Raw genomic sequence first — 23,202 nt, forward strand, 5'->3', positions numbered from 1 at the left:
TAGGTGCATATTGAGTCATCCTAAACCCACTTGGCTGTGGGGTGGGAGAGAAAGCAGGAAGCAGACCTAAAGCAGGAAAAGGTACATAATTTTGTACCACGCTTCAAAGGGCTGCAAAGGGACATCCTTCTTGTCAATTCATTTATTTAGTCAAAGAAGTTTAATCAAAGGGCACTTCTGGAAACCACAGGTTAACATGGACAAATGATAAGAATAATTAAACCACTCAAATAAGCCGTAGCTTGTCCGTCAGCTGCTCCCAAGTACGCTGGAGGTTTGAGATAGTTTTATCTGGCCTATTTAGTGATCCGGATACTCAGCAGGTCAAAGTCAATAAAGACAGACCCCACAGAGCTACCACCGATACTAGATGAATGCACAGCTATTACCTACAAATGCTGCATTGCTCCAGCAATCTCTGCGTTTCTTCAGACGCTCAAATGCGACCATCGGAACAACAACTGCGTATGCTTACCAACACAGTTAAATCCAAGTACTCCTCACAGTCAAACTTTTTCTGATGGACTGCTTTCCCTCGGAAAATGATGAATTATTGAACGAGTAGATTGTGCTGGAAGGTGTCAGTCGCGTATTGTCATTTAGGAAAAAAGAGTTTTTCACCTTAAAACGCGCTTTATGGGCTATCATTAAAAATGACAGCACAGCTTCGAAAGGCAAGATATTCTGAATCAACAGAAACATTTCTTTCAAAGGAAATTCAGTTCTGTGGACAATTTACAACTATTTGATCGCGTGCTGATTCAGAATTGTCTTGTGTTGTTTCTGTGAAAGCAGAATTTCCCATAGCATAGAATAACCAGTCCCTAGGTAACTCCAAGGGTAACTTCTTATATATGTAGGTAACCGCACCTTACACGGTACACGTTGATACTGATGCGACACGACACCAAGCTACAAATCACACTTCACACATGTAACTTCCTTCCTGTTCTGCCCCCATTTTAGCCACGCGGATCAGACAAATCAAAGCACAGATCTTCTGTTTTCACCTGGTTCTCAACATATTCTACTGTAAGTTGTTTTGCCTTGAGTCGGGAGATGGCCATATAACGCGTTTGCTTTTGCAGCCTTGGAAAGGGATTTAAATCAGTACATGAATGAGGCTTAAAGAAACAGAAAGCCCCCTAATGCAAATGCAGCTGTGACTGATAAGGAGGACAATGGACAGAAATCCTTGACTTGATTAGCTTAGTGACCTAGAAAGAGGGATGTGTCTCATTCCAGCAGTGCAGAACAGAGAAACACTCATTAACTGTTCTCCTCGGCTGAAAGCATCCGCGGCGCTCACTTCCGCACCCAAAGGAGCCATTCACCACAAACTTGGACGCGCTACTGAGGCCTTTCTTCTAGTTTCTGGCTGTACAAAGTCAAACAGAGGGACGGCCTTCACATAAACAAGTGTCTTTCTCTCGCTTTCTCTCCCTGCTTTGGCTTTTCAGAGGGATTCAGCTGGTCCTAAACCACATACAGTAAGAAAGATCATTTCCAAAGGCCTTAATTTACTTTGATGTGCTGCTCGGTTTTCAAGGGATGCCTTTTCTGAAGACGCATAAGCACTTTTAACTGTTTCATACCTGCACGCGTTACGGCCTATGTGTTGCAATTATCGGAAGCTTCCGCACGCAAGAGAAACAAACCTCCGCAAGACAAAGCTTAGCAACCCCTTCAAAAACATTTCAGACCTACCTTAGGCCTTCCCAGCGCTGCGGACAGCAGCTCATGAAATCTCTCGGCGCCGTGCCGATACGGCGGGAGCAGAGCGGGGAGGCAGGAGCGTCTTCTCTGGGACCGCCAGCAGGCCGGCTCGCTTTCCTGCCCCGGCTATCGCAGGGCTGATTGACATGCAAGACGACGGGAATCCAGCTTCCCGGTAAAGAAGCCAGATCTTCCTTATCTTGCCACTGCGGTCTCATTTCTCCAAATAACAGGCGTCTCGAAAATTAATTAACATTCAGGAAGGAAAGCCTGGCTGTAGGAGCGGATTTCTAATTAGCCACAGTTTGGGCCAGCAGCCTGCTTAGGAGTCAAGGCTGGTTTCACCGGCCGCGCAGGGTGCCGGCCCTGACTGAGTAAAAAGCAAACAGACCCGGAGACTGCTTACCTTGGTGATTCACGGATAACAGGGCAAAAAGAGCACATTAACATGAGCTTTTCAGATGCTGGGCTGGCGGCGCATCTCCAAGGATGCTAACAGCACTTGCAAGGAATCAAGAAACGCACGTCTTCACTGAATACCCGCACGAGCCTAACGCACAAAAACAGCATACACCATCGTAAGAGGTGACCTGAACCTCAGCCCTGCTTGGATGATATCACTCAGCATAACCTGTGCTTGGCTACGGACTGCAGAAGGGGTGGGATAAAGGTAAGGAAAGGAAATGGCAACGCTGGCACTCTCAGGCAGAGAGAGGTCTTCTGCAGCCCTGCTCAGACTAGATGACCTCCAGAGGTCTCTTCCAACCTCAACCATCTGTGAACCCTAGGCAGGCGGTGCAAGAGTTAAATGGTTTTTAATGATTAAAAGCATTCAGAAATAATAAAAAGCCCTTAAATTTAGGGCATAAGAGCAATTTTATGGAGAACTAGAGCAGGAAATAAGAGATAAGCAATAAAAAACTAAAGACACTGAGGAGCTGAGAGAGGCTCAAGACCACCTGGGCCGAGAGATACAGCCAGACGCTGTTAGCGGAGACCAAACATCGCCGCTGCCGAGCAGGACGATGCACCGAAAAGCGGAGCGGGCCGCTTCTTCTGAGCACAGAGCGGACAAAAGGCGCCCGCGAATCCTTCCGGGAAGGATAAAGGCACGGTCCGAAAGCGGGATCCCAAGGAGGAGGGGGGAGGCGGGAGGCGCCAACTTCTCCTGCCAGGCGCCGAGGTTGCAACAAGGTGATGAATGGGGAACGTGGAAGACGCATAAAGGAAAGGAATTGCGAGGAGGAGGAGGAATCGCCTAGTTTGCCCACCAGCGAGTAATGGCGCCAAAATGGCACTAGGATGGGGAGCCAGACAAAAAAAATAAAAAATCAGGAACTTCGCCTGCACAGGAAGATGCTGGGCCAGGAGACAAAGACAAACTAGTTTCTTCACAAAAAGGCTGTGGAAATGGCGGCTGTTAGGAGGAGCACAAGGAGATGGGAAAAAAAAAAAAAAAAAAAAACAAGGCTTAAGAAGAAAAGAAGCAACGAAGGAGACCCCACCTGGAAAGGGGCCAGGGGGTTGAGTGCCCGACATGAAGCCGAAAGGATGAGCTAGGCTAAGCCCAGCAAAAAGGCAATTAACAGCCCTAAGAGGCTGCTCAGGACCCTGGGATGACCAGGCTCTGGTTCCGGGGGCAGCAGCTGGCAAGGGCACATGAAGGGAACCACCTGGACAAGCTGCCAGAAACAGAAACTGCCCAAAGCGGCCACTACACAGCCCAAATTAGGAGGACGAGACAGCTCTGATCAGATGTCTACAGCTGTAGTCCGAAAGAGAAAAACAAACAAATAACACATTACAGCTAGTATCCCCGAAAGCAAGCTTGAAGGCTATTGAATTCAAAGTAAACCATTGGAAAAATTGCAGGGACCTCTCTAATCCCACCGTCGACTCCTTATTTCCTAGCCACCTTATCTAAACTTTTTTTTCCAGCAGGGAGAGAACAAAGATTTTATTAATTGAATTAATAAAATCCCTTGTTGACTCCAGTCCATCCTGGATGATAACAAATCCTTTCCAGATGGATTGTAATTTCCATTTAATCTTTTATTCCGCTGCCAGTCAGCAACACGCGCGGCACGAGAGCTCATCCAGCGGGCACAGCGCTAGATGCTCTCCTCCAGGCCCAAGAGCCCTTGAAGGGGCACTTGGGAAAGATAAGGCTAATTAAACAAAGGTGGGCATTTCGAGGCGCGGCGTTAAAACCGCATTAAGATAACACCACGCAGCCTCTCCCATTCGGAATTAAAGAGGTCTTAATTCGGTTTAGATCACTTTGGAAGGGAGAAGAGCTTCACTTAAAGCTTCCTCTTTGCTCAGATAAGGAGCCAAGCTAGAAAGATTGAGCCATCAGCAAAGGTCCATCAAGCACGTGGCTCCCTCCTGTCTCTCCTTTTCCTTCCCCCTCACCGAGCAGGCACAATAAAACCCCCGCGTACCCCAAGGCCAGGTGAAGGTTCCTCCTTAAGCCGATCATTTTGGGATAAGACAAGGTGGACAGAGCAATGCGGACAGCAGCTTTCCGCCGCTGCTTTTAAACAAGATGTCCTTTTATCATCCCTAATGCTTCCCTGCCCCGACTTGAAAAAACAAGCTCCTGTCCTCCCCCGCCCCGTTCAAGGATAGTTAAAGGATTAAACCAAAAAAAAAAAAAAAAAGAAAAAGAAAAGAAAAGAATTCCCGCCCTGGAAGCGACTGTCACTCCACAAAAGTGGGCCTTGAACTAAACCCAAAGAAAACATTTCTTCAAAAAAATAAAGGTGGAGTGCAAGGGGAAGACTCTGAAAATCCACGCTAAAACAAAACAAAAAAACCCGCAAACACAAACCGCACCACCACCACCAGCCACCCTCAAAGCCACTCAGCTGTTGAAAATAAAAGTACTAACTGAGCTGCATGTTGCTGGACCTAGGTCTGGATTTTCATCCCAAGCAGAAAAAGTGCTGTTCCAGCAAATCCAAGAAGAAACCACCTCTTTCCTCTGGGCATAACCACTGCAAAATGACTCCAATTGCGTTAATTGATCTACATTTAACTGTTGCATTCACATAAAAGCAAGTAACAGCAGCACCGACAGCCACAATTAGCTCCTACCTTAAAGGAGTTCTGACTCCTCTCTTTAGTGGTCACTTAACTCCACACGGAGCCAATGAAAACAATGCCTTTTTTAAGGATTAACAAAAAACAGCCTTGATAAGTAAATCAGGTTTATCTTCCCCAATTATTTTCCCTGTTCCCTTGAACGAGTTACCTGTGTTTACTGAAATGCCGTTACCGAGTACCCATAGACAGTTAACGATTTTCACAGGGACGGGGTTTCAGCCCTTACGTTCACGTGTTAATCCCACCTGTATAAAATCGCATTCCCAGTGATATAGGTTAAGCAGCGGATATCAGTCCAGAGCAGTAGGTACAGTGACATGCTGAGTCCCCCCTTTCGAGCGCAACTGCACTTACCATTAGCAGGTAAGGATCAAGCAGGCACGGACAAGGAGCTGGAAGCTTTCCGTGCTGTGTATCATCGAAACCTTCCTACAAAGGCACCTTGGCTCGAGGATTCAAGGTAAGGAAATCCTCAGATGGCTGCACTCATATTAATGCTGCTTTTGCACATTTTCACTTAATGAAAAGAATATCCTTTTTTGGTCAAAAACCAAAACCCAATATATAATCCATAAAAAAAAAACCCTCACGCTTAAATCCAAATTTACTTGGCTAAATTATAATCAAACACAACACTAGGACATTTCTTATGCAAAGCATCTAAAGGGATCACACAGTAACCAAGGCTTATCATGTATTTCTTAACTCTGAAAAAGTCAGCTAAGAAAACTTTGATACACTCCCCATATTGGACCCTGCATGCAAAATAGTTTGCCTTTTCCTCTCCTCCTTTGGCTGTCAAATAAATGAAGAATTGGGAAGCCTTCACCCAAAGACTGGCACAGCCTGTCAAAGACTTAGCGCATAATTGATGGGAAATCTAGTGTGTTTAGACAGCGCTGCCTGAAATTAGCCTCTACAGCACAGCGTGCCAAAACCCTCATGCCATTACGAAGGCGGCCAGTGAAAACGGGCCAAGTCCTGGCAGCTTGTACGGCAGCTTGTTTGGATGTGACCAAAGCAGCTCCATCCAAAAAATGCAGAACAGATTTGCTCTGGGAACCATCAGAAATGGCTATGTGGCCAGGAATAGGCAAATAATGCAGAAAAGGGCACTGTTAAGGAACAGAGGCATGTGAGACAGGTGCCACCATTGCCACCGATAAAGTGGGGCATAACATCATTGTCCAGAATGGGTATTCATCCACTCAGAAGTCCACTACCTCTCAGATGTCAGGTGGGAAAAAAAAACAACAAGGAGTTAGAATTAATAACGGCATAACTGTCCGTAAAGCTTTCCACCAACAGTGGACATCAGGTTACAAAGATCCTTGACTTGGACATCCCCAATGGTGGGGAGAAGCCTGGAAGCTGAATGAAGAGCAACGAGTTGGGCAGGAAGGGTGCAAAAATGCTGTCTCACATTGAAACTGGACTTCCCCAAGGGGAATTGAGTCAAATAACAAGAAAACACATCAAAAAATATTTAACAGAGCAGCCTACAACTCCCCACAATGACATCTGCACAATGCACTCTTGCACCTTATTGTGAGCTGCAGTTAATCAGGGCAATACCATCAACTCCATCAATGAGCCCGTGCTGTTGCTCTCCAGTACTGGGCAGATCAAACTAACGTAACCCACAAATTTCAGCACAAACATGAATTAATACCATCACCAATTAGCAGGAAGACTTCAGAATCAAGACTATAATCACTAACGTGAGGCTGCTGGCATAGAAGATCTCAATAGATCAAACTCGGTATCACAACTGCCTGCGATTTAATTGTCTAAAAATTTTTACAGTACATTTCCTCTGAGGCACATTTCATGCGATGTATGCAAGCTTAACAGGAACGCTCAAATTTGCGTACTAAGCTGGGTGCTATATTTTGTTGGATTTTTGCTTTGTTATGTTTCTTTTGAAGGCCTCTTGAGGCAGACAGAAGGTTTACGACTCCGAGCTCCCCAGAAGGCAGCAGATAATATCTATCAGGAGATAAGCTTTCAGAGATCAAAGCAAAAAAATGTCCTTCCCTTTAAAGAAGGCTCAAAGAAAAAGTAAAATAATAACGGTCAACTGAATCCTACCTCTCTTTTGGCATACTTATAAAAAAACGCACTCGTAATCAAATACATTCCTCTTCCCCTCCGTCCACTTGTAGCAGCAATGCTATCATAGCCGCAAAAGGCTAGGGATAAAAGCACAGCAAGGTCTCTTATTACTTCTCCTAATCTATACTTGGCCAACAGTCACAGCTGCAATAAAAGATAACATTTCAGGTGCATAATCTCAAAAACAGCCACAAAAAAAAAAACACCCAAAACCCAAAAAACCAAACCAAACCAAAAAACTTCCAGTGCTTGAACGTTAACCTGAAGAACACATGAATGTTTTGGAGAGAAAGAATACAACTAAACCTTAGTAGAGTCTAACAAAAATAAACAAACTGCAACAACACTTAAAGTCTCAAACACAGGAAAGTTTCCGCTTATTAAGTTTAGTACCAAGACATGAAAAATATCCTCGGATTAATCATCAGTGCAAAAAATTATTTTTTTCCCCAAATGTTTGCCATAACTTAAAGGAGGGTCTTATAGAGAAAGAAACTCTGCATTAACATTCAAGTTTTATGATTTTTGTATTTAAAAAGGGAATGCTGCTTTATTAAAAATGCCCTTATTGCTACACACTTTTTGACAACTTTCATGTCCACACCAAAACCATCAAAACCACCCCAAATTTAGAATCTCTAAGTAGGAAAGGATGCATGCTCTAATTCTGATTTAATAGTAATATGATTTTTTCTTTATCATGTTATTTTGGCGGTGCTATTTTTTCCTCATAATTTTATATAATGAAGAAATGATGAGTTATTTTATACCAAAGAAACACAGAGAAAGGGAGAAAATGTTTGAGATTAAAAAAAGAGGCTATAGGTAGTGGCTCATTATCAAGTCCTTTTTACGGCTTGTAACATCAGGATCATCTGTATTCTGCACAGGGGACAGGCCAGTGCAAGCAGCCACACAGATTAGATGTTCTTGGGGTTTGCGAGCTGAGTCCATTATTTATCATTAACAACTGCGGTAATTATGCTGCAGGGCGCCACCAGGTTAAATTACTCCGATATCCACGTTCCAGGGAGAGTATCGGGAAATCTAGGCAGGGGGACTTTTAGGGGTGGGAAGTCTGCAGAGTTCAATTATTGAGTCACAGCTCATTAAAAACAGAGGAATCCTTGGAAAAACCAGTAGACTAATCCCGATTCGGGGCAGGGGGGAACTGTTCAAGCACGCTACTACTACACCTACACACGGGTTATTTTAGAGCGTGCGTTGCCCCTGCCTAGAGGGCTGCCTTTTCCAAAGGGATTTGAAGGTACTTGCCTCACAAGACTTCCAGCAAATCTTTCAGAAACTCTTAAAAGCGCATCTGTACATCAGAATCGCCACCACTATCCAGAGCAACTAATTTACTGACTTATCCTGCGGTCCGTTTGCCCGTTTGCATGCATTCCTTCAGAGGACAAAGCAGAGGGACTCTCAGCTCGCTGCTCGGGGTAGGCGGAAACACCTTGGGTTTCTGCTTGGGTTTTGAATCCATGCAACTTGTTGACTACAGCTGGTGTACAGTCATCAGAATATCATAAAGATTTCAAGTGCTCATTGTACCAGTCCATTTGACGGTCCCTACGTTTTGCAACACTTTGGCTGTTAAATGAACCACATCACCCCTGCTTGCCATGCAGCTCAGGGAAGGGAATTCAGAAACCCAACCGGCTTACAGAACTAAAGGCATGGATAGGTTTTGGCAGAAAACACACTCCGACAGACTATTAATAGGAAATGCAGATTAAAATAAATATTCATGAGTTCCAAGTAAGATGCAAAGAGCTTCTTGCAACCACATTAACCACTTTTGTTTTCTTAAGATATTTTTAATGCATTGGCAGCCCCAAAGAAGTTCTTGGATATAGAATAAAAATGTTAAGTCTTTGCTCCTGCTATTACTAGTCAGTTCTCTTCGACAAGCTTCAGGGCAAATTAGTTTCCATCGCTGGAAAATACCCATGCTTTACTCAAAGGGTTAGCAATTTCATAGCATGTATTTGTTGCCAACTCTCTGTCAATTTACTTTCCAACTAATTTAACACATCTTGACTCTAAAGTGTTTCTTATTTTCTCCCCTGCTGGTACTGCGATGTCAGAGATCAAAGGCTCGTTCCCATCTTCCAGCTCCCGCTACAGTCAAGCGAATTACCAGATACGTTACAAAAAACTTGCAGCGCTCGCCCAAACGTGGTCACAAAACAACCCAACAAAGCTCTGAATGCGTCGCGAAGTCGGGCATACTGACCGACTGACGCTGGAAAGACGGACTAACAAAGTACAAAAACCTCTCCCCCATACCGTCCGGAAAATGCAGACATTCACACACGTGTGGGCTGGGGAAAAGAAAAAAATCCTATTGGAGAAAAAAAGAAAAAAAAAAAAGAATACATGGGATTTCTTTCAGCTTGGTTTAATAAAGCTAGTAAAGAGATTTGTAAAGCTTTGGCAGGTCTACATGGTTGTTAACCTGTTCTTGCCCACGTGCACCACGAAGGACTTGCAGGACGCTCAAAAGAAAATAACGAGCGAACGGCTAGGAAAGGCCAGGTCAAGCGTTTCTAGCTCACCTCGCTCCTCCCTTCAGCACAAGTTAATCCTCCTTTGGCACCGGAATAAAGAAACACAAGCAGAAATCCCTTCTGCGCTGGCTGCCTGCCCAAAGCATCGTGTCTGCAAACTTTCATCGAAAGCCCACGTTGGAGCGAAAATGGATTCAGCAAAGACAATTCATCGCTACAGTAAGCGGCTCTCTCCTAACAAAACATACCGGACAGCTTGGTTTTACGACTCACGCCGGCGGGAAAGGCGCGGGTACACGCACGGCACGCCGGGAACAGCCAAGTTCGGCGTCTTAAGCCCGCAAGTAACGCTTGCGAAGCGAGAGACGTGCCACAGCGGCGACACGTTGCACGGGGGAAACGAAAGCAGGAAGGATTTTTCTCGCCTCGCTTTCAAGTTCACACCAAGGCCTCCCCACCTCCAAACAGTCAAAGTAATGAACTCCGATATTCCCAACGCCAGTAAATTAGCTGTGTGAAGGGATTAAATCAAACCGGCACCACTGAGCTCAGAGGGCTGGATCAGAGCCTGGATGGCGGGAGAGTCTGTAGAGAATTCCCCGGCACCGTAACGAACGCTTGGCGAGAAATTGCGGGTGGGGGGACCAAAAAAACCCCAACAGAGAAGGTAAACGTTGCCCGTAATGACTATCAGGGGAAAGCACTAACTCAAAAAACTCCAACAGCAGTTTACTTAAATTAAGTTACCAGCACGACAAGGGTGCAACTTCAAGGTAGCCGTCGCCCCAAGCGCGTCCGCAAGACCGTTCAGGATTTCATTTTATTTAACTTGAACGAAATTAGTGCCTCAAAGCAGTTAGGATAACGTTCTTGCATCCGCCCAAACTGCAAGAAACGCGAAGGAAATCAACGTTCCCCAAGCAGCCAGGCAACCCCCCCCCATGGAGGGCTCCCAAAAAATCCCAGCAGGCCACCACCAGATCCAATTTTTGACCATTTCCCCAACGGCCTTCACACCAGAGGCCTTCAAGGTCTTCAAGCATATTGCCTATCGGACAGCGGTTAGACGGACGGGAGGCAATCAGTGCTGGAGAAAATCCTGCTCAGGGGCTGAAATGCCTGGGGCATTGAAGAAGCGGGGGGGGGGGAAAAGAAGGGAGGAAAAAAATCTAAATGAATCATAGGGGGCAATGGATAATTCATTACGACGGGCTCCTCCGGCTCCTCTGGGAGGGCAGCAGCGACAAGCGCCGATGACAGCAGACACGACTGCAGACGCAAGCTCGGCTCTTACCGGGGAGACGAAGACGACGGCTTCTGCAGCGAGAAGGCTGTCAGCTCACAGCAGCCACACCAGGGATAAACGAAGACATTTAAATAAGATAGTTAAGCCAACCAAACTCACTGCGGTTACGGAAGCCAATCTTTTTTTTTTTTTTTTTTTTTTTTTTTGCCTTTTTGTCAAAGAAGCTACGAGCAGAGTTTGACGGACCGGGCAGACGCAAGACGGGCAACGCTAAAGCTCCCAACTTTTAATACCTATCTACTTTCTTGAGACAACAGACGCTAAAACCACATAGCCTGAGCTCACACGGCGATGACGGACAGCAACGGCCAAATCCCTCCCAACGCTGGAGGTACGGCCACTAGAGGCACAGAGCAAATAAAGCTGTTTTCGGTTGCGTTATTCCCCTGCTCAGCCTCATTTGAAAAACAGGAACGAACAAGCCTGTCTTCCAGACGCTTCTTAAGCATGCACTTAATTCTAAGTGGGGTTTCACTGCACAGCTAACTGGATCTTTAATTACTTCTCTGTGTCTTCCTAAATTGGGTCATACTGATACTGGGTCTCCGCTTGCAGGGAATTAGTACCAGTCGTGTTAAGCAATGCACAAGAGCCGGAACTGGTATTAGCAGCGTGAACGAAATACAGTCGTTACCAACAGCGAGAACAGCCTGGCCACAAACAGCGGGCTGACTCGGACAACAAAATCCCTCTGAAATCCTGTCCTCGGCGAAGCAGGAGGTCATCTCAACGCGAGTTGATGCTTTATGCCCAATGTTAATTGCCCGATTTCTTTAATGCACGTCCTCCCCTGATAGTCCTCATTCTTCTAAATCCACGCACAACCCTTCTACAGCCACCGCACGAGACGCTTCAAAGCGTCCTCCCCGAGCAGCGCCCCGCGTGCCAGCACCGACTCCGCACGTTTCCGCGTTGAAGGCGGATGCGATGAGAAAGGTTTGTTTCACCCACGGCTCCTTGAGCACGTGAGGGAGCTCTCTTCTGCCGGGAGCGGCGTGTTGTCACCTTGGCCGCGACTCTCCGATGACGGGACTGGGGAGACGGCGCTAAGCTCGCGCTCCCGCCCCTATCAGCTTTTCTTGCGAGAATTAGCAGCTCTGCCTCTAGATAAAACACCACAGAATATCACCTTCAAGAATGAAAGCAAGTTTTCTGGCCTGTGATTGCTGAAAGTGCGGCTTGAAAAACTGAATGAGAAGGCATAAAAAAAAAAAAGAAAAAAGAAAAAAAAAAGAGGTGACTGAGAAGAACAAGAGATGTTAACAACGAAGCTGTTAGGTGAGGAGGATCCAGGTCATCAATTTTCCTTCAGTATGAATCAAATACTGTTAACAACGTGGAAGCGGCTTCATGATAAGACACGCAGACGCATCCAAGAAATTTAATACTCAGCCCCTCATCACAGAATTTACAGCATTTAATCGGCCAAATGGAAAGGCAGAGGCTCTCATCGCTGGGCAGGGGGGAGGCATGACAAGGGAGCAGGCAGGGATAACAAATGCCCGGTGAAGTCATCGGACCGCCCGCAAAGGCGCTCTGACAGCTCAGCCTCGCTGAGGCGGAGGGTCTCAGAGATGATAAAAGTTCATCTCTCCTCCGGGCACAATTTAATTCCCCACGTGAAGGGACTAAGGGGAGGCCTCCGTTTTCTTCCATGGCCAAGAGGACGTTGATGATCGCCGAGTTACAGATGTCCGGCTCATCCACCCCAACGAGCCCCTCTGCTCGAGGGGTACTTCTGCCTCTGCCCTGATTTCTCCTCCTTCCTCAGATCCTCTCTCCAGGCTGCTTTCTGGAACACTTCCCTTTCCAAATCTCTTTCAACCTTCACCTAGATCTCCATCCCTCATACCACCCTGATTAATACTGAGCAAATTTGCCCGCCTCCAGGTTGCACACACCGCATGCCTAGCAAAAAGCTGTCCAGCGCCGTGCAAGATCATCCAGTCCCTCACCAGCTCTTCGCGTGCATCCCTCCCAAAGGTGGTCACAGCAGCTCAAAGGCTTGTTTCAATCTAAGCCCTCTCAGAGGCAGCAGTACCCATCAGGCGAAAGAGCTAAGATACGGATGCAAATCTTTGTGTGCAAAAGATGTGCGTTAAACACCATACAGAACAACAACCTTCAATTAAAATTAAAATCTACTAACAGAGAAGTTGTCATCCTTCCCCACTCCCGTTCTAATGGGAATGGCGGAAAAAAAAAGTGTGAACTTTATAGATCAACCACTATGTTTTTTGGCATCTATTGATGTAACCATATATTTTCAGCCACAAGAATGTCACGAACACCAAGTTTTCTAATAGTTCCTGGAAAGAGAATTTTACTTATAGTTCCCAAGTAACCTGTTCCACACAAATTAGTGCTAAAATGAATATCTAGCTCCCATTTTCAAATCAAACAACTGGAAAGCAGAAAATTGAACAGAAATGGAAGGTTATTGGCAGTCACAGTTGCAAACGGCTGTCCAGGGCAGTTCCTCCTCTTCACGATGCTCATCTAAACATTGATTCAGCACACACAAGCCATCTTCACTACTCTGAATGGGAACTGCTAGGACTTTTTTTTGTTTTGTTTTGTTTTTTTTTGAAATGGTAGGTGAATCAAAGTGCCTTTTGGCTCCCAGAGAGCCAAGAGACAAGTACGGTTTTGGTCACCCCAACGTATTCTTTCCAGAATTTCCATGGTGACCAACGTTTTCTTTCTTTCTGCTGACAATTACACATAGTTACAATTTCACATAGGATTTGGCAGATTCCTGTTGTAACCAGCTTTCCTTTCCAGCCTGGTCTCTGCGCTGCAGGGCTCAGCAATCTGTTTTCTGTGAAGATAACTGGAGTCTCCTCCTGCCTTGACACAGCCACAGGGCCCAGCCAAGGATCCAGGAGAGGCTCTGCTTGCACAGCTGTTGTGCTGCCCATGTCCCTTCTCAGGGTGACTAGTACAAAGCCACCATCTCCAGCAGGGCAAGAATCCATGCTTTTCCTGGATGTACACATTTACTTTCATAGAAAGGGTGCTGGTGTATGAAATTGCACTAAACGGGGTCTCCAACCTTCATGTGTCACAGCTGGCCGTGTTGTCCCTCCTCGAGCCCTGCAGGAATTGCCCACGGATTTTGAGAAGCATCCTCTCTCTTGAAACGCAACACTGAAGCTGAAAGACTGGTTTTCATCTAATGACAGAAATCACGCTAACAACACCCAAAGAACAATTCTCACGCTGCATGCACTTCTCGGTCGATCTGATATATCCAGGTGTAGACCTAGACATGCAAACAGGTAATCGACTACTTCATTACGAGGAAGAGCGCTCCAACAGTTCTTGTTTCAGAAAGAGAATCTACTGCACAGCTTGACTGAGGACAAATCCAGTGCCTTCAGGTTTTTTCCCCCCAAGAAAGCACACAACAGGCAAAAGTATTACAAGAGCTGCTAAAAACGCCAGAGGCTGTGGCCATGCAACTCAGCCTGCCACTGCCCTGCTGAAATTCTCATTTGTCTGCCACCAACAGTGCTATGCAGCAATGAAACGGTTAGTGCATCTGAATTCTGAACAGGAGCAGCTATATGCTTGCCATTTTAGGACCCTAGAGACTGGGAGCTATCCCAGCATTCCATATATACCAGAGATTTCCTGCTGGATGATGAGCAGAGAGTTTGGGAAGTCCTCCTCTTTCCTTGCGGCTGAAGTTGCCAGTGGTGGGTCTGCACTGGAGAAGCCATCAGAGCTTCTCGCCAGGCCACCCTGCACGCCCACCACGCTGCAAACTGCACTGTGCAAGAGCAACCTAGGGTGCCACGCTGAGATGAGACACAAGAAATATGAAAGTTCAGCAGGTTTAGTTTGGAGTTCTCCATAAGCATTGACACAAAACATAAGGCAACAGACTACCCGGGAGAAAACCAGGCATTTGACGATTTTCATGACTGGAGTGACATATTAATGGCCTTTGATATAAGCAATGTACAGAGAAATAAATGCCACGCACAGACAGCAAAAAAAAAAAAAAAAAAAAAGAGGGGGAAGGAAAGAGATATTTCATAATCAAACCAGAATTTAAGCTTTACAAAAAGCAGAAGCTGTTCACATCGAGAGCACCTCATTGAGGCTGCTCATCGGGACAACAGGAAACTTCTGCCACTTGCCCAAGGGTATCCAAGAGATCTAATGCAGTGTTAGGATGCCAACAAGCAGAACGGAAAATAACATATGTAATATTATATCCCATGAAACCTACTAAATCGGTGACAGCCGGGATCAGGGAGGAGGGAAGGGAAGAATTTGCCCCGAAGGCAAATTTTTTCCAGAATTCGCCTGCTTCAGGACTACTCGCGCCCCCAGCGTGGCTCGAGATTAACCAGGGATCACATGCAAATTGACGAGCCCTAAATTCCTATTTCCGTAAAGCCAGCAGGGCTCCTGACTACTCTGAATTTGGGAAAAATCATTTCTTTAGAAAGGTTAAAATTTATAGTGATCGCGTGCATTTGAATGTACCGTAAGTGAGGAAAATCCTAAGCAAGCAGCAGATTAGTTCTGACATGACTCTGTCTAACCAACCCCAAAGGAAATCATTCCACCTTTCATCACATAAAAAAAACTTTGTCTGCAGCGTGCTAGACATTCACAGGGCACTACGCAGTCCTAACCGGAGGATCGACTTTGCCCCAGCCAACATCTGAAGGCTTTCTTTGGAAACAGCCCTTTTCCCCCCTCCCACAGTCCCCCTCTTCCAATTATAATGTAACTTAAGTATATGTTTGTAGATGTTTTGCCATCATAGCTAAAGCTCCTGCCGCTTCGACTAGAAAGCTTTCCCTCATGAACAGCTTTGGCCTCCTGAAAGGTTTGAGTAATAAAACAGTGTGAGATATAGCCATGCAGGATAAACTCTCCTTCGGAAAATCTGAGAAATTCATTCTGTCCCCAGAACAGAGCTGGGAGAAGCCAGAAGGATTTGCTTGTTGCAGTTATTAACTCAATTAAGCATGCAGGAAGGGGTTGCTGGGTAAAATGCAACATGGGTCTGCACGCATGTAAAATGCGGACTCAAGGAGTCTTAAAATGCCCTGGTAAATAAAGCAAAAATCGACCAATAAAATATTTTATAATGACTATTTATGTGTATAACAACTCATTATTTCAATTCTCCGCATCAGGGATTTCTTGTTCCTTTCCTCTACCCTTTCAATAAATCTAAATAAATTATACATTTAAAAACAGTCTAGGCATCTATAACAACAGAAACAAATTTCATTTAACATCCAGCTGTCAAAACCAGCCCTTCTGTCACTCTCTATTCAAGTCTGCTTTACATAATTCATGCCGTCTTAATTACTTCCTTCACTTTCTGGATAGGATAGCACTTAAGGACGAGCCACTTAGAGCACAGTCACTTCCCTTTGGAGAGGATATGATGGTGTGACAGGATCGCTTGCAAAAAAAAAAAAAAAAACCCACCGATGCTGCAAGGTCTCCAGGTGGGAAACCATGCTTACGCATATGTTTATGCGGCCTACCCTGATGGGCCATCAGTTATCTGCATGTTACTGCAATAAAAATAGCAGTACGTATACATAATACTATGTTCAAATGCAGATATACAGTGCTATTAATAGCCTTTCTTTTTACTTCTTTAACTCTCTCATGAGCAGAAGCTGATAGCGTTTATGGGCAGCATGGGAAAAATACTAGCTCAAACCAGAGCGATATGATGACGATGATTTTTTTTTTTTTTTTTAAATGAAGTCCCCCAAACTGAAAAGAGCAAGGGAATTCTTAAGTCTCGGCAACAGTCCTTCCCATCCTCCATGCCATTAGTCAGCCAGATCTGCAAACAGAGCTTCAATCCCATGTATACGAAAACAGGCGTGAAGTAATGCATGCATCGCTCTAGAAATATCCCATCCCATTTGTATAGGATAAATAATTAAATTGTTTTAAGTGGTCTAATCTATTAATGCCTGGAGAGGCCTTAATTTTGGTCACTAAATTTCAAGAAACTGCGTTCATCAATTCAGTACAGTTACAGCCATAAATCAACCTCTTTGCTGTACATGACTAATGAATTCACCACATGATGAAAAAAAGCCAATTTCTCAAATTGAGGTCTCACTCTTAAAATGTTCTTCATTCTCCCTATTGCCCTGCACTTTTTCTCCTCTCTGCGGTCTCATGAAATCAGCAGCAAGAGAATTTGAGAGAGTCTGGATGCTGGAGATATCTACTCCGGAGAATAGCCACTGACACTTGGGCAATACACAAAACTTTCAATTTGCGCTGCCCCTAGCGATGTTTTGTTTCAGCTTTGTGACCAACGTCACACCTGTCCTACAGATTTCCTCCCTTCTCCAACATCCTTAGAAAAACGTGCAATATTCAAAAGGCATAGGTTCTCGATTTCACGTTCCTCTTCCACAGCTGCCTTTTCCCTGCTGAAAGAGTGGAAAGAAATTATGCACGGGAACTCTGCTGAGAATTTTCTTCTTCTTCATGAAAGCCCAACATGCTCAGAATTCAAATAAGGACCAGAAAGGCCCTAATTCCATATACACGTTATCAATATGTTACACGTCTGAAAATCTCGCCGCACTTGCCAAACTTCAGGGTGTCCCCCTGGGTTCAAGGGATTAAGACGTAACCTTGGGTGAAAAGTGGCTACACAACCAGGGGCTACACAATCAGGATTTCCCATACCAACGCTGAGGAAATTAAATTCATGGTGAAAATACTCAGCTGCTGAAACGCAAGGGAACACTGGAAGAAACTAAACACGATTAAAAAACACGAGTTGTTTATTTTTTGCAGAAGAGCCCCAAAACAGATTTGGCAGGAATACTCCATAAGCTCACTTATTTATTCATTCATTTCAGCGGCCACGCTCCACTTTGTAAGCTATTCCTGATAATTCAAGCAGACACGTAAGAAGTATTCAGTTCCTGCACGTATTTTAGAGCCTCGAAAATTAAGATGTTTGCACTACGTGCAGACTAGCGTGCCTATCTGCGTACATCTCCAAAGACGACAGCTGAAAAGGGGGATATGTGTTTTTTAATCTCTTAATTATACTCCTTGTCCCCGAGTGCATTAATTTGGCAGCCGAAGGTTTCTCCTCTCACCGAAGGGTGAGACGAGAGGGCCTCCAGGAGTCCCGATTTCTGGCATCACCTCGTTCCCGGTTTATGCTCGAGGCTACCTCCCCTCTGACGGAGTCTTAATTGGAACGAGCTTCCTCTCTGACGACTGGATCAGAACTGCAGCAAGTTAATCCTATTAAACCATACGAGCTTAAAAAAAACTCCGAGCTTGATGAGAGGCAGGCTGTTTCCAAATTGGTATACTTACGATCCAAGTTAGATCAGGGGCAAAATATTAAAAGGCACTAGAGCCACTTAAGAGCTAACTTCCATTTCCAAAAGAAACGTTTCGACACCGGGAAGCTAGGGCTCGCGCCCATTCAGTGGAAAATCAGGTGTCCGGCTGCCATGGGCGCTCTTAAGCGTTGTAACTTGCAAAATTTCAGCTTCAGAGAAAGACTCTTAAGAACGTACAGGAATTTACTTCACCTCCTCTCAATACGAACATGCAGGTCTTCTCAAAGGGATCCTTGGCGTATAGGCGGTTTCTGTCCCTATCCGAAAGCCCTTGACCAAAGACACTTTTGAGGGGCGCTATGCCAACTGGCATTATCAAATCTGGAAGCTGATGCACCCTTTTAAGCGCTTCATCCTCTTCCTCCTCCCTCTAGGCACGCACTCTTTGCAGAGCACTTCTGGTCGGTCTTTAAATAATTGAAAAGTGACTGCAGCTTGTACTCCACCTTGGCCACCTCTGGGCACGACGGACCACCTTAACGAGAAATGGGGCAGTGGTGATGGTCAGATACAGTCCACCTTGGGTCGGCACACCAGCTAGACCATCCATCGCCAGGAATGCTCCACGAGGCGACCCACCAGAGCTTGCTTGCAAGGCAGCTCTTTTCACACGCAGCGTTACACTGGCACCTAAGCGCTTTCTGGATCCCAGCCCGACACGACAGGCGTTAGCCTGCACTGTTGAGAGCCTGCCTTTAACTCTTTACATCTAGCTACAAGTGCAACTAATCAACCAAAATTGATTTTCCAGAGCTCAGCCTAATCCACTGCATTGAAGGTGACCTATATTCTCTGTGCGTATTTGTACTTTGAGGGGTCTTTTTTTCCTCCTCCTCCTCTTATTGGTGTCTCAGATATTAGATGCTTGCGTCCAGATGTCTGTAACCAGGCCAGTTATTCAAAAGGTTGCCAAGGAGCACTTATAACAAAGGCAGATTTTGGAGGGATCTTGAAGAATCCCTGCCCACCTCAAAAAGCACCACGAAAAACATCTCCACAGCGATAATCACTCATCTGCTTTTGTACAGTCACCTCTCACTCCCTGTGGGAAGACTATTCAGGTACTAGCCTGCTCATACGTGCCTGCGCACCAGCATCCCCGACCGCAGCATGCTGCTCGGACATGCATAATTCAGACCCAGGACATCTGCAAGGAGCACACATCTTCCCGCAACTAACCTTGCTCCCTACAGCCCAACAGCTGCTTTTACATTTCACTCCATACCTTTACTAGTATTTGCATTGATGACCAAAGCTTTCCACCCATCGTAAATAAAATCAGAAAAAGAAAATGCTAGTTGGGCACCCCTGCAACCATTTAAGTGGATCACGCTCTACCACATGGCCAAAGGAGCTGACAGTTTATGAGGAACAGATCAGGCATTTTGGGGACGGATATAATTATTCCTGCGTGGTTTGCCGTACTTTGCGTCAACTGGGACGTTCTGCTTAATTCAAAGCCACCTGGGGAAAGGAAGACTGGAAGTATGCTCTCCAAAGAGAAATGGCCTAAAATCTCAAATTCAACATAAAATTTTCTTCTTCTGTACTTTCAATTTCGCTTTAAAATAACAATGACAATCATAAACCTTCAGCGTTAATGTTAGGTTTCACAGGAAAAAGAAAAAAGATAAAGTAAATACTAATAAAGAAATAACATTGCCTTTACATAGGTAGAAGATGCAGCCTGAACCGTAACGCTGTGTACAGTACAGCTCATCTTGTCTCAAACACGGCAATGCAAAATTAAAGGGCATTCGGGGAAAAACAGCGAGAACCTTCATACGCTCTTAAAAAAAAAAAAAAAAGAAAAGCCAGAACAACTCCCATATGAAGAAATATTTGAAAGATCATAACTTTCTTCCCTTGGAGAGCAGATAAATTAGAAGCAATATGACAAATGCATGTAAGCTAATGAACGGAAATCGAAAAGATAGCTGGGATGCCTCTGTCCTCACTGTCTGAGGATATGAGATGAGTGGGACGGCAACGAAATTAAAATCTGACCAAAAGCAATCCGTTTTCACACAATAAGTTATTATCCTGCTGGACTTGCAGCTCCTGGAAGTCATCAAATCCAGGGACTTAATGAGATTCAAAAAGGGCTTGGGCATTCATATGGACATCAAGAACATCCAGCAATCATAATTTATGCTACCGAAGAGAATCTAGGAAGAATATTAAATCTTGGGCATCGGAGTCAAGGCGCGTCTCTAACTAGGAGGGATCAGGGTGAAACCCTGCTCCCGTCGGGGCACCTTTCCTGCTAGCCACCTCCAATCCCCTTCGTCCCTGCACCAGTTTCGGCCTTCGGTACGTTCCCCTTGCCCGCACATCCCTCTCCCACCCCTTGCGTCGTCTCGGCAGGGAAGTTTTTCCTTTCCCTTCTTTGTCACTGCTTCTACTTTGGGTAAAAGCATGTAATATACGGCCTGCTATGAACTGCGACACTCTAACAGGCTGAACGCCGGGGCCATAATTCAGTCCGGAGGCTCTACTGCTGCCCATAAACTACTCGCTGTCTCCCAGTTTACGATGTCAGCAGGACTCCAACTGAATTAAGGCTTCCACTGTATATAACTGACACCAATGTATTATCCCATGCATAATGCATAGAAGATGCCTCCAATCATAAATCCCATATCCTGCCCTTTTTTACATCACAGATGCAGCAAGGCATCTCTTGTACTCTCCGCCTGCTAATATAGAAAACCCTTCTCCTGAATCATAACCGCAGCAAAATCTTTTCTTGGGTCACTGCTTATGTTAAAAACCTTCTGTGACCGCTTTTCCCCAAAGAAATTGAGATAAACTTCAGTCCATCCCACTAACAAAACTTAAATTTCAGAACCACACTGAACTGACGATCCAGCAGCATTGTCTGTGTCTGTTCACGTTTTGCCACCGGTTAAGTGGATTATTTGTGGTTAACGCCCATCTTTGCCCGCTTGGATCTCGTCCTCACGCAGCACCTGGAAACTCCTGCCAAAGCAGCTCAGGGTGCAAAAGCATGTGGTAGCAGCAGAGCAATCACAAAAAATGTAATTCCACACTGTGGATCCCAAGCTGCAAGCGTGCAAAGGTGAGGAACGTCTACAGAGGGTGTCCCCAGCCCTGCAGAGAAGTACAGAAATCCCCCGCGTGCACTCTACGCACAGAGAAGGCGCGGGATGAGCCCACACTGCTTTTACACATTTTAGAATGGAATATACGGTTCAAGCTCCAAAGACTCCACAAACGGTGCAATGAAAAAGTCTACTGAATGAATGCTTTGAAATATCCCGGAGAATAGACAATCCCCTGTGTATAAACCCGATTTTGACCTCAGGCATACACTAACTGAGCTCTTTTGTACAAAAAAGGCAAAGAAACTGATACAGATGCATTTCTTGAAAGTCATCCTACCTCACAGCTATTTAGTCGTTATTTCTAGCCAGAAGATTAAACGGAGAAGGAGCACAGATGTATTCTTCTAGTCTGATCAAATTATTTCTTTGTTGTTTTAAGACAGCGTAAATCAGTTTGGCCTGAATAGACTTTGCACACTATCATACAATGCTCTAAATCAATTTAATCCCGATGATGAAGACCAAGCGCTCCAATGGCCATCACCTTTGGGCAGATGAGAGATGCAGGAAGACTGAGAAGCTACTCGACGCTCACGGCTTCTGCAATCGAGGCACTGGACAGGAGGGGCCATAGTCAGGATGCAGACACTTGGCTTCAAACTTTTTTGGGGGGGAGCATCTCAAATAATGCTTTTCATGATACAAAATATGTTTTGGGGAATAGTAGAGACCAGCACCTGAAGGCACAGGGCACCATCTTCCCACACAGCAGTTATGGGAAGGCTGTTCTGTGCTCTTGCACCCATCTCCCATCGATGCACCTACTATCAATGTAAGCATAAATGCAGCGCACACGTTTTGATGGGCATACTCTGCTGTCAGCGCCAGCTCCATCTTTGCTGAAACGTCCCTCCACAGCTACAAATTAGGAGCTGCTGTTCTCAGCAAGTCCGAAGCAGTTGGTAAAACAGATGACAGGAGGACGTAACAAGTAGGTGGTCTTCCGCAGCAAAAGCTGCATGCGGCAGGCTGCAAAGGGTTAGCTAGTCCCTTCCCTCCGGCACTCCCGAGCCAGCCACTTCCATGCTAGCAAAGCAACGGATGAAGTAATAAACTGGGATTTCCCTGCCTGAGTTTCAGCATGAGTTCAGGCCACTTCAAGACATGACTTATCCAAGAGATTATCCCGTGTCTTCTCTTTGTCAGTTAAGACTGAGGCAGTCTTAGAAAACAGCGAGGATGAATTTTTCCAGCTGCCTATAGGAAGCAACTGATAAATTTCCGTAGACAAAAACAACTCTGGAGATTGCCAGTGCTAACAGAAGTAGCTCAGCGCAAGACCGTTTTCTGAGAGACCGCTGACTGAGACCAGCCCGTACCACACACAGGTCTACCACGACCACCCAGCTGGCTCCGGGGACGGTCAGCTAGCGAGGCCTGCATTAGCGGAAACCACAAATCCACAAGGGACCTTTCTCCGCCAGCCTACAAGGCTCAAGGAGGCCAAGAGACCTCTCCTTTGGGCCACGGAGGTTGCCGGTCGCCCATGCCTTTGCCAGCTCCCGTCCGGATTTTCACAAACGGGAGTCACGCGTCAGCAGCGATCAAAACCCAGCGCACAATACAACTGTCCATTTTTCAATCTAGCTTATTTCTTGCTTTTAAGTGCTATGTTTTATAGCTGGCCACGGCTACCAGTTGGTATCCGGGGAAGCCTAAAGCACTGTTTTTGATCTATGGAGCCTTCCAGGGTTTAGAACCTAATTACCCCAGAAAGCGCTACCTTCTCCTCATCTGTTACCACGGCAGCCGCCATCCGTCGCGATGCTTCGACTGACGAGCCCTGATTTACCAGGGTACAGGGGCAATTCCAGAGGACTGTCGTTTTCAGAATTTACTCGCGCTTGGTCTGACAGCATTTTCAGGAAAGGAAGGGGTAGGATAAATTAAGAGCGTACAAGCGGGGAAGTAGTGATTTCTTTTTTCCCTCCAGA

General features: G+C 45.6%; 1 protein-coding gene across 24 annotated transcripts in view; it reads right to left on the reverse strand.

The window, feature by feature from the left end:
- ADGRL3 (adhesion G protein-coupled receptor L3) overlaps window positions 1-23,202 on the reverse strand; it is a 439,175-nt gene that overhangs the window by 207,360 nt on the left and 208,613 nt on the right. For 2 of the 24 annotated variants that reach the window (XM_068941075.1, XM_068941064.1), the window contains exon 1: window positions 1,708-2,088. The exons of the other annotated variants lie outside the window; for them this stretch is intronic. In XM_068941075.1, the coding sequence (XP_068797176.1) occupies window positions 1,708-1,934 (227 nt within the window). In that variant the 5' untranslated portion in view covers window positions 1,935-2,088. Of the gene's footprint in view, window positions 1-1,707; window positions 2,089-23,202 lie in introns of those variants that run through there. 24 annotated transcript variants of the gene reach the window in all.

This window comes from Struthio camelus, chromosome 4, assembly GCF_040807025.1.
Source record: "Struthio camelus isolate bStrCam1 chromosome 4, bStrCam1.hap1, whole genome shotgun sequence".
NCBI lineage: Eukaryota > Metazoa > Chordata > Aves > Struthioniformes > Struthionidae > Struthio > Struthio camelus.